The sequence below is a fragment of the Artemia sp. Qi Xiang Cuo genome, chromosome 21, assembly GCF_049724085.1.
Source record: "Artemia sp. Qi Xiang Cuo chromosome 21, ASM4972408v1, whole genome shotgun sequence".
NCBI lineage: Eukaryota > Metazoa > Arthropoda > Branchiopoda > Anostraca > Artemiidae > Artemia > Artemia sp. Qi Xiang Cuo.
Window position 1 is genome coordinate 3774428 of NC_142814.1, and position 15619 is coordinate 3790046.

Consider the following 15619-nt stretch of genomic DNA (forward strand, 5'->3'; position numbering starts at 1 on the left):
CCATGCTGCTTGGGCGACAAGATCTTGTTTTTGGTTAAATGTTCAAGAATTGAATCATTGACTATACGTTCAAGCATCTTAACAACAGCTGAAGTTAGGCTAATAGGTCGATAATTCTCAGATTTGGTGCGATCACCTTTTTTGAATACCGGCGTTATGTTGGTTACTTCCCAGTCTGCTGGTAGCTCTCTAGAGATAAGTGACGTCTGGAAGATTCTCGTGAGGGGCTCTGCTATCACTTCTGCCGTTTCTTTAATAGCCTGGGATGTATATTATTGGGCCCTGGCGACTTGTTAGCATCTAGTTTCAGTAGACGTTTAAGGACATCTGTAGACGATACCGTGGTGCTCTCCATTGGGGCTTTTACATCGTATTTTGGTAGGGAAGGTAAAGGGCCATTTGGTTCAGTGGTGAAAACTGAGACAAATTGTAGGTTCAGTAAGTCAGCAAGCTTGTTAGTGTCTGTAGTTTCTTCACCTTGCTCTGTTATCAGTTTTTTGATACACTGTCTATTGTGGTCCTGGCTAGAGACGTACAGCCAAAACTTCTTTAGGTTTGTCTTGGCTTCGTCAGCAAGTTTCGATTCAAAGCTCGTGTACAAGGCCCGCGTCAAGTTTTTAAGTTCTTTGCGGCTTTTGGAATATTTCTCTCTATTTTCAGGGGAGTGTTGTTTTTATATTTCTTCCACTGTCTGCTTTTACGGTTGATTTCCCTCTTAATCTCTTTTGTCATTATCGGAAGTGTTTTTGGTATGGGGACGAGCTTGCTCGAGGTGTACTGATTTGCTTTGCTTATCAGTAATTTTTTGAAGCCCTGCCATTGCTGTTCTAGAGAACCAGATAAGACGCCGTCTTCTTGATGTAGCAATTCGTTACTTTGAGGAATGTTGTTCTAATGTCTATGGTGACAAGATCACTCTTTCTGATTGGGGGCATGTAAGAGGTAGAGAGGAGAGTTTCTGGTCTCCTGAGAAATACCAGGTCGAGAAGATTTGATTGCTGTCCCTCCCTAAAACGCGTCGGCTGGTCGACAATTTGGTGGAGAAGGGTATCATGAATAATGTCAATGATTGGGCTCGTAGGACCAGATGATACGTAGGGAAACTGGTCTTTCCAGGTGGAGTTAGGCAGGTTGAAGTCACCTGCGATTAGAAGATCACCTTGGTGGGTGTCTGTAATCTTGCGAATGGGCTCTGCTAGTTTCCCATCTGTCTCCTCTGGTGACGGTGCTGACGGACTTCTATATACACAGCCGACTCTGACAGAATGGTCGTCTTTATTCCCTGGAACTGAAATATCAAAGAAAATGGTTTCGGCATCGGGGCATCCAGTGGAGTAGTCAATTGGTGCGATAGTGTAAGAGGATTTAACCAGTGCAAGTGTTCCACGGCGGCAATAATTAGATGACAAGTTCGATATAGTATGGTAGCCTTGCAGGCTAAAATGTGAATTTAGGAGCTGGTTTGTTGAATTCTTGGGACACACCTCAGTAAGGAGTATAATATCATAATCAGTTGCATAAATAAAAGATTTCAGCTCATTGATTTTGTTTGGGAGTTGGTCAACGTTTGTCATTAGAGCAGAGAAATCTTGACTTACTTGCTGCTTTTTTCGGTTGAGTACTTCCTTACGGCAGTGATTCACGTTGAGGACCGGCTTGTCCAGGATGGATATGGAAGAGCTGGAGGATCTGCTATCATCTGATTGGTTGAGACTTGCATTTGCAAAGGACTTGTAGGATGATGAGTCAGAAAGTTCATAGGCACTAACTGGTGATACAAATACTTATGGGTCATTATTAACACTATGTACAGGGCAGGTAGCTGGGGTATCTAATAGTTCATGGGCTGGTGAGGGTGGCTCCCACCCAGACCAATCGAGTTTTTTGGAACAATTTTTCCACAGCGGATAGCCAAATTTGGCTCACCTAGCTCAATCCGACATCTGAGTTCAGCAGATAAGGCTTTCCTTTTCTCCCGATCTTCCCAGGATGCATCCGCTCTGAACAGGATATCCTGGCGATGCTCGTAAGATTTTTGTAGAATGCTTCTTTTCAAGTTTAGGTTTGGGACAGAGAAGAAAATTGGAGGAGGTCGGTTGTGGGTTGGTTCTTGGCCGCTGGTTCCGGGTCTTTCGGTTGGTAATGGTTGCCCTAATAAGCGTCTGACGTTGCTTATGTTTGCATCCGTAATCCCGTACTACTCTGCAAGATGACTTTCGATGAATGTCTTGTCATTATTTACTCCTGGCTGCAGTGGTACGCCATATGCAACCAAATTGAGTTTTCTCTGCTCTCTATCTTTCTTCTGCCTGAACAACCTCTGGATTTCGTCTTCGAGGTGAGAATTGATGGCTTGTTTCAGTTTAGATGTTTCCTCCAGCTTTGCAGCTCCAACATGTTCTTTAACTTCTGAGACGGCGCATTTTTCGGGCCACATTTTTCTCAAGATCGTTAACACGATCTTTGACTTCATCTATTCTTGCGGAAATGTCTAGCTTAAGCTCTTCTACCGCTCCTTTAACTATTTCCGCAATAGCTGAAGCACTAGGGACCTTAGATGATATTAAATTCGAAATTTCAGCTAATGAGGGTGGGGGTGTCCAGATGTATCAGGGTGCTTACAGACCGGGCAGTACCACTGCGTGTATCAAATGGTTGACATCTTTGTAAAAAGTTTGTACTCTATGGTGGGCATGTTTAGGCACTCAATACTCAATACATAGCCATTTTTCACACCCATCACATAAAACAGCCTTTGAATCCGATTCAAGACCACATTTACATCCAGAACAGAAATCTAGGGACTTTTTTGGGCTAACTAGCTTCCGTTTGTTATCCCGTTTAGGAGGCATCCTTTTTCGCGCAGTCGTCCTGCCAACTTCAATTCAAAATCAACGGACTCGGTCGAGGCCTCGACCTTGACCAGTTGCCCTCCCCCCAAACAACGCCCCTGGGTCAATGGAAAGTGCTTATATATAGAAAGATTTTTAACAGAAAGCATAACCGGCAGAAAGTTATTCTGGAGCTGATTAGGGTTTTCCAGTAAATCCAACTTGGATCTACTATAGGCTACACAGGAATTCAAACTATAGACTACAGCTTAGACAACTTGACAAAGTAGAAGAGAGGGTAAGACTTGATCTAGAATTTCAGTAGTTACATGTCTGAAGTAAGAGGACCTAGAAAAGTGCCTTGCTTGATACCTCTCTTAATTTGGGGAAGATCTTATGTTGTATGCCTACCTTTCTATTTGGCAATAGCTTTTGAACTCTTATTGCAGGTTCTAGGAGTTATCCCTTTTCTACTCCTGCTAACTCCTTTCCCACTCCTCTTCCTTTTATTCATTAATGAAATCAACAAGGGATCAAAGCACAACAAAGATCTATGCAGATAACACTAAACTATATAGAAAAATAGTATCTTCAACATGATATTGTCAGACTAACCAGTAATCTACAGAGCCTAAGTCTGAATCTCAACCCAAGCAAGTCCAAGTTAACCTACATAGAAAACATGGGAGATCAACTACTCCACAATTAACAATAAAGGATAATATATGCCCAAGAATACTTTAAACTTGAGTAGAATCTGAAAGAGATATTGGCATCATCATTGATTCTGAATTAATGCTCCATAGATATACAAAAATAAATCACCTCAAAAGTATCACAATTATTAGAACTAATCAGGTGCAGTCTTAAACACCTTGACAACCTGAAGCTCTACAAATTTCTGAAGCTCTACAAATGACCTCTGAGGCCTTCTAAAGAATATGGTAACATTATTTGAATAACCCAATACAAAACAAGATTCTGTTGAAATAGACAACATCCAACAGGATACTACAAAAAACCTTCCAGGATTTAAGGAGATAAAATGCAAAGGTTGAACTACTAAAACTACACCTACCTTCCCTAAAGTGCTCACAATGAAACCAAACAAAAACATATAAAGCAAAACAGACTGGAAAAACTCAGCTTTGAAAAGTATTTTTGGCCTACAAAACTTCAAACCACAATAGACAACTCACAAAAAGTATTCAAACTAACAGCTTTAAATACGTCCAGAGTAGACTTCTGGGATGTCATAGTTGTAGATGATTGGAATTTCCTCATTAATTCATTTGTCAAAGCCAACACAATTAATAGCTGGAAAAGGGACTAGACAAATTCTTGAAAGAAGACTTTTATACCCTACATATGACTAGAAACATAATCTTGACCAAAAAAAAATGACACTGGCAGCCATTTAGATAGTGCTAAAACAGGGAATTTCCCCAAACCAACTGGATCCTGTAATTTAACTCTAACCTATGCATACTTGTGAAGCAAGGTGTTTGGTGCTCACTTTTGGTTGAAACTATCAAATGCTTCTGACATGTCTATGGAGCACAGTCATTAAGGCAAATTATTTATCTCTAGATCCATCAGTACAAAAGTCAGATGGTATTTCCCACCTCTATGCCTAGAAGTACAGAATAAGTGCTGTGAGGTTCCCAGTAAGCTCTTATCCACTAGCATGGTACTTTTTCATCCAAGTTTTATATTTATGCTTAGTACTAGAAGTGTTGAGCTTAATAATTGTTGTCATGATGACAAGCTGTTGATGAGAAATAAGGACCTAAAATAATGCAAACCAACAAAATAAGAAAATTTTATGAAATAGCCTTGGACTATATTCAGACATTAGAGGGAATGGGCTGAGATGCTGTTTAACTTTTAAATTTGCTTCATTAAATGGACAGACTTGCCAAATTAGCTGCTTCTGCAAAAAGTTTTTTGGGATGAATATTTCTTTTCTTGTATATCTTTTATTTGTATATGTAACTTTGTCTTTTGGCACCAAAAGTCTTTTTTGTTTCATCAAAATAATACTTACCCTTACCTGTGTGGCAATAAAACATATAGTTGGAAAACATCATGATTTAATAAGATTGCCAAATGTCTATGGTATTTCTGAAAGATAGAATAATAGGAAAGAAAGAATCCTAAGACAATTTTTTTGTGAGTTGCAAAGCAAATCTGGCTAAACATTCCATAGCTTATTTCTATTATTCATGACTAGCAGCAGACTAATATTTGTGATTGGCTAGACTTGTAAAGCAAGAACAGAACACTAGTGGATTTCTGTCTAGTGGTTTTTGGTGCTGAATTCAAATTATTAATTCTAAAATTAATTAATTCAAATTATTAATTATACAATAAAATTCTAATTGTGACTTTTTTTTATGTTATCATCAATTACATTAAGAAATTCATATCATGTTTGAAAACCTTACAGGATAATGAGTGAAACTAATTATTAATGCAGATTTATACATAGACATTGATGATAACAATGAAATTGAGGTCAATTTAAAATAGCTTGCTTTTTCTCTCCTTTATAGCAACTAACTGGTATAATTTTCACTAGCTTGTCCTATAAGCCAGCTTTGATTTCTATTGAGTTTTTGTGACTGGGAATTTTTCACTGCTAAGAGGGAGAGATATTTATTATACTAAAAAAACAACATCACTATTAAGACCCCTCTTGGTGCAAAAGAAATCTTCTCTATTGAAACATACTATGCAAAAAAAAAATTCTAGAGCTCTATAGCAAGTCATTATAAATACAAGTTACTTTTCAAAAAGTCAAAAATTACAACCTTGTTGTAGGAAAATATTTTAAATTTGAAACACATGTTTAAAAAAAAAAATCTTCCCTGACATAAAAAAGGTAAATATTTTGCAGTTTATATTATTGACTTACAAATAAAATGAACATACCACTCAATGCCTTTGTTATACTCTTTTAAAATATGATAATTGCTTATCTTGTAGATTAAGCTTTAAGCCCTATTTGAACCATTGAAAATCACCAAAAAGTTTTCAAGTTTTTGGGTATTAAAAAGGCTTAAAACATTGGTTTAAAACATAGTATTTGATTATAAATCAATTTTTTTAAAGTTATATAACCAAAAAGTATTGTTTGTTTCTTCTGTTGGCTTTGATATTTTTCAACACATAGGTGAAACGGTAGTTTTTTAGTGTAGCCTAACAGAATAAGGAGGAAATATGGTAGATTTGTTTTGAATTTCTTTGTTCAACTTAATCTTGACAAATCATTGTTTGTGAATTATACAACTTTTATAAAATGGATTTATAATGAAATAGTAAGTTTGAAACAAATGTTATAACCCATTTTTATATTTTAGAAATATAGAATGAAAATGTTATTTTCAAGGGTCTTAAAAGGGCTTAAAGTTGAATTTGCAAAGAAAAACAATTATTATATTCAGAAAGAGCATAAGAAATGGCATCTAGTGGTAATTTCACTCTATTTGTAGGTCAATAATATGAACTGTGGGACAAATCATTGTTTATGAATTATACAACTTTTATAAATTGGATTTATAATGAAACAGTAAATCTGAAACAAATGTTATAACCCATTTTTATATTTTAAAAACACAGAGTGAAATTGTTATTTTCAAGAGCCTCAACAGGGCTTAAAATTGAGTTTGCAAAAAAAGTAATTATTATAATTCAGAAAGAGCATAAGAAATGACATCTAGTGGTATGTTCACTTTATTTGTAGGTCAATAATATGAGCTGTAAAATATTTACCTAAACAAATGACATTTTTATCATAAATATTTCAGTTTTTATTCACAAATTTTAAGTCACAAATAAATACAAGTACATCCAAAAAAGCATAAGATCAAGATTGATAATACAACAGAGGACAAAACACAAATTAAAGTGGAAGCAACCAGATAGTAAAATTCATATTACAGGGTAAGCATTTTCTTATTATAGTCTTTTGTCATATTTAACATCAAGAACAATACTAAAAAGAGTTTTTAATAGGCAATTCAATACTACTACTCTTTTTATTGTAGTATTTCCATCAAACTAAGAATGATTGTGCATGGTTATCAAATTCTTTAAGCTATTTAGTTCTAAACTGAACAGAAAAAAATTTTGCCCTAATCTCCACCAACTAGAGAAATTCAGATTTCAAAGCAACATTAAACAGAATTAGCTTAGCCTAACACCTTGAAGACTAGAGTGTAAGTTAGGCTATGCTGTTCTAAAAAGGATCTCATTGAAGAAAAATTATGAGGGAGCCTCAATATTTTTAATAGAAATCAACATGTAAATTTTTACCAAATCATATTATTGTGTTAGGAATAAAGTGAATACACCATTTCATGCCTTTTTTTATGCTGATTATGAATATAATAATCATTTCTATCGGAAATGAATTTCTGCCCCCCCCCCCAATATGTGCAAATATATATATATCCTGAACTGACATATATAGGGGGGGGGGAGCTAAAATTCATTTCCAATAGAAATGTTTGTTATATTCATAATCAGCATAAAAAAGGCATTGAATGGTATATTCATTTTAATTGAAACTCAATAATATGACTTGGTAAAAATTTACCATACAACAGAGTTACATTATAAATTCTATTAACTGAGTTAAGTCTACCTTTAATTTTTTCCAAGCTATATGTACTGTTTACACAGTCCATGTTTCCTGGATTTAAAATTCTCGCTTCACATTATAGCATCACGGTTGCCACCAGACCAAAAAATTTCGTACCGTCCAAACTCTTAAAACGTAACTTTTTCGTAATTTTTTATAGGTAACTCTTTTTTCATGGCTGGGTGCAATAACTTGGTTTTCAAAGGCGGTAATTAAGGGGGGGCGACATGTTGTGCCTGTATAATTTTAAAAATATACTCTCCTGTAATCTCATTAAAAATCCTCCATCAAAAACAATAAGTAGAGCACAATGAAAATTTTTATATAAGAGAGTGGACTGCACCTTTAAAGTACTAGTTTGATATTAGATTCCATTGCCGTCCTTTGCACAAAAAATAACTAAAAAGCACAGTACAAGAACCTCGCATTCAAATTAGAACATATTAAAAGAAATCAACCAATCAAATTCTTACTTAACAATATAAAAGAAAATGAAAGAATATTACAAGTAAGAATGCCATCACAAGATTCGACACAACGATGAAATATATTTATACAGTTATATATGGGACCTCAGGATGTGTGGGGGGTAAAGTGTCAAAAAAGTGACCATGATACTTGGAAAAAGTCTAGCATGAAATCAAAAATTCCGGCTCAACTAACCCACCCCCTTCTCAATGCTTGGATATAGCCTAGGTTATAACTAAAAAATGGCTCATTTTTACAGTTTCAAATATTTTGTTATTATCAGCCGTTCATAATCCCATATAAAGAGACCAAATTTTGTATATAACCAGATATTATGTCCAACCAAGCAGACGGGGGGAGACACCGCCGTACCCCGAGGGGGGGAGGGGGTACACCCCCCCCCCCCGAAATGTTTGTTTGACTCGTAAAAACGTAAAAAAAATGGATATAAACAAATTTTGTAGGCGTTTTTTAAGTTTTTTTGTGTAACCCCCCCCCTCCCCGAAAAAAATATTTGTGTAAAACCCCTTCCGAAAAAAATCCGGGGTACGGCGTTGGGGGGGGGGGTGAGGTTTAGAATTGCTTTATCCTAAGAAAAAAACATATAGCCTATAATAAAATATTTAAAAAAAATTATAAATAAAAAAGATTCATATATTATCTGCATATTTTTATGAAATATTTTACTTACTTGCTTCAGTCTTTTACTTCTTAATATAATTTCAATATGACTGCGTGCAGAACAAGATTCAAGTTCAAAACCAACTGATGAAAGGTGGTGACTAACTGAATTTTGTCACTTGTCTCTAAGCGAATGATAATCTTTGCTCGAGAGAGAATGTTCTTAACTTAGTATCCAAAGTGGGTATTTTCTCATTCGAATAGCCGAGTGATTGTGTGATAAGACTAAATGACCGCGATTTGAAAGAATGTCGATACTCATGTCAGTGTAATTAAAATGGGAACAGCGAGTTTTCTCACAGAGTGAAAAATATATTACTCAGAAAATGTGAAACTTGTTCATTAATTAAAAGCGTAACATAAATTCAAAAACGTCACAAACATGTAATGTTTTTTGGACCGTAAAGTAAAACGAACCACAATATTTAAAACGTACCAAAAATGGTACGACCGTAACCTCGGTGGCAACCCTGGATAGCATAATTGTTGTCACGTTCAAAGACCCTCATCATTTGACTTTCATTTTGATTCAAAATGAAAATTTTTGCCTCTCAGTTACTCGGACTATCTGTCTTGGCTTTTTTCCTACAATTAGCCATGTCTTAATGCCTACTGCAAAATACTTGATTTTCAATTCAAAATCAACGGACTCAAGAACAACCATTGGTTTTCAATTGAAAATCAAGTATTTTGCAATAGGCATCAAGACATGGCTAATTGTAGGAAAAAAGCCAAGACTGATAGTCCGAGTAATTGAGAGGCAAAAATGTTTAAATGGCACGGGAAAATGGTGGGAGTAAGTAGGACTCTCCTATTGGACTAGCACTTTTGTGTTAGTTTTTGGAAAGGTGCGCCTGCCTAGAGTCTCAGGCAGGTTGACCAAGAATTTAAAATTGACATAGGACCATTATATTGCCTGGAATGAGAGTCAAACAAAGTACACCCGCTTAAGGTCTTAGGAAGGTTGACCAAGAGTTTAGCATTGACACAGGACCATTAATTTGCTTGGAATAACAGGCAAACAATCGTTGAAAGCCATCTTCATCTTCCAAATAGTACCTATTCATTGCCTAAGCTCATCCCCGCATTCTGAGAAAATTTTAATTTTTCAAATTTTTGGGTCACTCACTGGCCCGAGACTCTGGGCGGGTGGAATTGTCGACCGAGTCCGTTGATTTTGAATTAGAAACCAAATATTTTGCAGTAGGCATCAAGACATGGCTAGTTGTAGAAAAAACAGGACAGATTGTCCGAGTAATTGAGAGGTAAAAATGTTTAAAAGGCACGGGTAAATGGTGGGAGTAAGTATAACTCTCTTTTTGGACGAGTACTTGTGTGTTAGTTTTTGGAAAGGCACGCCTGCCTAGAGTCTCAGGCAGGTTGACCAAGAATTCAAAATTGACAAAGGACCATTATATTGCCTGGAATGAGAGGCAAACAAGGCACACCCACCTATAGTCTTAGGAAGCTTGACCAAGAATTTAGAATTGACACAGGACCATTAATTTGCTTTGAAGAATAACAGGTAAACCATCGTTTAAAGTCATCTTCTACTTCCAAATAGTACCTATTCATTGCCTAAGCTCAGCCCCGCATTCTGAGCAAATTTTAATTTATCAAATTTTTGGGCTACTCACTTGCCCGAGACTCCTGGCGGGTTGGTGTCCCAAAATATAGTTCCAAGTTCCTTTCTCAATTTAGCACTTGTTTACGGATGCCCTCCGTCACCAATCACTTTGCAAATAATATGTATTTAATGCCCAAGCTAGGTCTAGGATTCTGAGCAAATTTCAACTTTTCACAATTTTTTTTAATCTATGGGTCCCTTGCCTGAGACTATGGGCAGGTGGGCACCTCAAAAAGTTGTCCCAGATTCTTTTGTCGCCTTTAGAACTTATTGACGGATGCCTAAAGCCGTGAATTATTGAAATCGTGTCCCTACCGGTAACCATGCTCTAAACACATACCAACGATATTTTTTTCATTTTCACATGGGTCGCAATTGTCTCTAATTTTTACTTTGTCTTGGAACTTTTCAATTCAGTAACAGTACATCTATGGGCAAAGTTTGACTAGTAGCTTTATTTCTTATAGTTTAAACTATGAAAAAGCCCTTTTTGTAAATTGATGTAAGTCTAAACTATTTCTTTATTTACGAAAATATTTAAAAAGTTGTCATAAATTCTTTTCCCTTTGCTGTGCTAGACAACGACAACGACTAGCCACAGACAACGTGTGGTACCAGCCAAGCCACTGCGGACAAGCAAAAAGTAAAAAAAAATGGACGAGTTTCATGGCGTGAAAGTCTCAAAGCCGATCAGCCATCTTCGTGGCCCTCAGGTGTCTGAGCCTTCATACAGAGGAATTTCGACGCGCGTAACGAAATCTTCTGTTGCTCGATGAAATTCAGACTTCCTTATTTGAAGAGATAGCTTTAGCTGGCGCCCGGTCTAAAAGTGAGAAATGCACAATAGACATTTGTCCTTATTTTTGGGGGGTTTTACCTTGGGACACTTTGGTTTATTTGGCATTTTCGGCGTGAACTCTGCTATGAGTCCTACAGGGATAATACTTTTTCAAAATGGTAACCCACCAGAATTGCCACCGTTCGGGATTAATCCCGGTTTTCCGAGATTTTTTTTGTGTCTGGGATTTTTGGGATTTTTTGTAAAAAAAAAACGGGATTTTTTGCTAAAAACCGGGATTTTTTATTAAAATGAGATTTTCAACGATTTTGGCCAATAGATTACTATTTTTTCTGTACGGTACCACGGATATTCTCTGTTTTTGTTTGTTCCCTCTGGATTTGCGCTATTACATTGGGGCAAAAATTTTTTCGCTCGGGATTTGACTTTTGAAAATACGATTTCAATGTAACGATGAGCGGCGAATTCAAAACAAAAACATTCGCTTGAGTTCTTGATATCATTTTATGAGTCTCGAATGTAATCCGAAATCGAGGGCAGCGGAAAGGATAAATACCATCCGAAAACTTTGTATGCTCAGTAGAGCTCAGTTCCAGTGTATTTTTATTTCCGTGTGGGTCGTCTCTGTGTGTGTGTCGTCTCTGTGTTTGTGTCGTCTCTGTGTGTGTGTGTTTTGCAGATGAAACTTCGCGAAAAATTAGTTTTATAAAGTAATGGGTAAATGATCTGCCAGCATTCTGTGATGTCTTTAGGTTGTAGTAGGTTTCATAGTTTAGGTTCAATATACGTAGTCTAACGTGTACGTTTGTCCTGCTTAAAGACAGCGCATCAATTAACATAAGTTGGGCACAAAACCCCTATGCCTTCCCAAGCCCAGAACAAAATTTGCACTTTATTGAAAAAAAATATAAATGTTTTTACTTTTATAACTTTAATGAATCAAATAATTTTAACATTTTGATTACTAAATATCAGTATATGTATATTAAACTGACAATGCACATTCATTTGTGTTTTTTCAGTAAAGTGCAAATTTTGTTTTGGCCTTGGGAAGGCATAGGGGTTTAGCGCCCAAATTATGTTAAAATAAAATATGCACTTTACTGAAAAAATACAAAGGAATGTGCATTGTCAGTTTAATATACATATACTGATATTTAGTAATCAAAATGTTAAAATTGTTTGATTTATTAAAGTTATAAAAGTAAAAACATTTATATTTTTTTCAGTAAAGTGCAAATTTTGTTCGGGCCTTGGGAAGGCATAGGGGTTTTGCACACAACTTATGTTAATTTCTACTCGTTTTGAGTTTGACTCGCTTATTTATTTTAATTTCTGTTCGTTTTGGGTTTCATTTATTTATCGATGCTGATTTGTGGTAGTTTCGAGCTTGGTAGATTATTTGATTTTATTTTTGCTCATTTTTGTTTAATGGAGTTCTTTACTTTTCTTTGAAAAACTAATTTTGTGGAAAAAGTTTTTTAATTAATTTCTGTTGATTTTATATTGACATAGTCTTTTCAGGAAAAATGAAAATAACACTTTAAATCTTTTGGTTTTTTAAGACTTTATAGTTTGGCCTGATATTTGTATGCTGGATTTTTACAAATTTTTAACAACATACACCATTTTAAAAATCTGGACACAAATAGTACTGTTGAATTTAGTTTCATACCTCCTCTAGTTGACCTGAAATGGAAAACTTGATTCCATTCGCAAAAACATCTGTTTACTTTCTTTGATAGCTTTGATACACTTACACTATTTTGATTAGGTTAAATTTTAAGAGCAAAAGAAGCTTCGAAAGTTTGAACATAATACCCTCAGTCGTTCTTGGGATACTGCTGAGATGCGTTATTGGGAATTAGCATTATCACAGTGCATTTTGATTTAATCTTGAGGCAACATTTAGTTTTTAAACATAAGGGGCAAATGGGAAGGTGGGAGTGGAAGGGGGATTAGTTTCCCTCCAATCACTTTCTACTATTAAAAAGGGCATCAGCCCTTTCTATTTACAATCGAATGGGTCCCTTTCGAAGTTCCCACGACAACTCCTTCGATACGAAGTGCCCTGGTCTAAACAACAACAACAACAACAAAAAATATTACCAATCACTTTCGACTATTAAAAAGGGCACTAGCCCTTTGAATTTCAAATCGAATGAGCCCTTTTCTGAAGTTTCTACGACAATGTCTTCTATAAAAACCTTATATGCCCCCAGGGTATAACTTGAAACCATTGCTCTGAGGGCTTTGGCGGAGTATCCTCAACAAAAACATATTTTCTATCTGTAAATCAACTAAGCTGAACAAAATGGCTATCTCAAAATTTTTATTGGATGTGTTTGGGGGAATGATGGACGTGGAGGAGGGGGGGGGGCTAGTTGCCCTTCAATCACTTTTGACTATTAAAAAGGGCACTAGCCCGTTGAATATCCAATCGAATGAGCTTTTTTTGAAGTTTCTACGACAACGCCATCTATAAAAACATTATATGCGCCCTGGGCATAACTTAAAACCCTTGCCTGAGGGTTGTGGGGGAGTGTCCTCCTCAAAAACATATTTTCTATCTGGAAATCAACCACGCTGAACAAAATGGCTATCTCAAAATTTTGATTGGATGTGTTTGGGTGAATGGTGGACGTGGGGGAGGGGCTAAGTGCCCTCCAACCACTTTCAACTATTGAAAATGGCAATAGCCCTTTGAATTTCCAATCATATGAGCCCCTATTGAAGTTTCTATGAGAACGTCTTCTATAAAAACCTTATATACCCCAGGATATAACTTAAAACCCTTTCCCTGACGGTTTTTGGGGAGTGTCCTCCTCAAAAACATGTTTTCTATCTGGAAATCAACGCTGAACAAAATGACTAACTCAAAATTTTAATTGGATGTGTTTGGGAGAATAATGGGCTTGGGGCAGGGGCTAATTCCCCTCCAACCACTTTTGACTATTAAGAATGGAACTAGCCCTTTGAATTTCCAATCAAATGAGCCCCTTTTGAAAATTCTATAACAACCCCTTTTTTAAAGCCTTATGTACCCCAGGATATAACTTAAAACCCTTGCCCTGAGGGTTGTGGGGGAGTGTCCTCCTCAAAAACGTATTTTATATCTGGAAATCAACTACGCTGAACAAAATGGCTATCTGAAAATTTTAATTGGATGTATTTGGGGGAATGATGGGCGTGGAGGGGGGGGGATTAGTTGCCCTCCTATCACTTTCGACTATTAAAAAGGGTACTAGCCCTTTGAATTTCCAATCGAATGAGCCTGTTTTGAAGTTTCTACGCCAACGCCTTCTATAAAAACTTTATATGCCCCCAGGGCATAACTTGAAACGCTCACCCTGAGGGTTGTGGGGGAGTGTCCTCCTCAAAAACATACTTTCTATCCGGAAATCAACTACGCTGAACAAAATGGCTATCTCAAAATTTTGGTTGGATGTGTTTGGGGGAATGATGGGCGTGGGGAAGGACAAGTTGCCCTCCAATCACTTTCGACTATTAAAAAGGGCACTAGCCACTCCAGTTTCCAATCGAATAAGCCCTTTTCGAAGTTTTTACAACGAATCCTTTGTTACGAAGTGCCCGGGTATGGAGAAGAAAAAAACAACACATTGTGCCCATATTGTTCTTTACTTAGGCAGAGCTAGCGCGCTGCCTATTAAAACGTGGGCGTGAGAGGGGGGTTAGTCAACGTTCAATCACTTTCAACTATTAAAAAGGGCACAAGCTCTTTGAATTACCAATCCAATGAGCTTTTTTTGAAGTATCTATGACAACGCCTTCTATAAAAACCTTATATGCCCCCAGGGCATAACTTAAAACCGTTGTCCCGAGGGTTGTGGGGGAGTGTCGTCCTCATAAACATATTTTCTATCTGGAAAACAAATATGCTGAACAAAATAGCTATATCAAAATTTTGATTGCATGTGTTTGGGGGAATGATGGGCGTGGGGGGGGGGGGCTAGTTGCCCTCCAGTCACTTTCAACTATTAAAAAGGGCACTAGCCTTTTTAATTTCAAATTGAATGAGCCTTTCTTGAAGTTTCTATGACAACGCCTTCTATAAGAACAAACTTATATGCACCCAGGTCATAAATTACAACCCTTGCCCCGAGCGTTGTAGGGGAGTGTCCTCCTCATAAACATATTTTCTATCTGGAAATCAACTACGCTGAATAAAATGGCTATCTCAAAATTTTGATTGGATGTGTTTGGGGGACTGATGGGTAGGGGGGGGCTAGTTGCCCTCCAATCATTTTCGACTATTAAAACGGGTACTAGCCGTTTGAATTTCCAATCGAATGAGCATTTCATAAAATTTCATTAAATACATGTTGTCTATGTGTAGAAACAAAAAATAGATGGCGCACAAATTCTAGCAGAACATTCGAAAAGTGAAAACATCGTATAATTTTCAAGATATAATTCTATTTGCATTTACGTAAGAATTAAAACCTAATAACAGTTCTATAGTCAGGACTGTTTTTTTGTCATAAACTACAAGAGGACATCCACCATATGGCTAATATAGGTGTAAAATTCATTTGTGATGCAAATGA

At 36.5% G+C, this 15619-nt stretch overlaps 1 protein-coding gene across 4 annotated transcripts in view; it reads right to left on the bottom strand.

Moving 5' to 3' along the window:
- The window catches only part of LOC148939165 (protein C10), a 38283-nt gene extending 30742 nt beyond the window's left edge, over positions 1–7541 (bottom strand). The window contains exon 1 of one of the 4 annotated variants that reach the window (XM_089106981.1): positions 7480–7510. Coding sequence is in view for 3 of the 4 variants with exons in the window: in XM_089106979.1 (XP_088963105.1) it covers positions 4879–4921 (43 nt within the window). In the remaining variant the exon portion in view is untranslated. Of the gene's footprint in view, positions 1–4878; positions 4958–7479 lie in introns of those variants that run through there. The other 3 variants (XM_089106979.1, XM_089106980.1, XM_089106978.1) reach the window with 3 other exon arrangements.
- Between the last annotated feature and the right edge of the window lie 8078 nt (positions 7542–15619).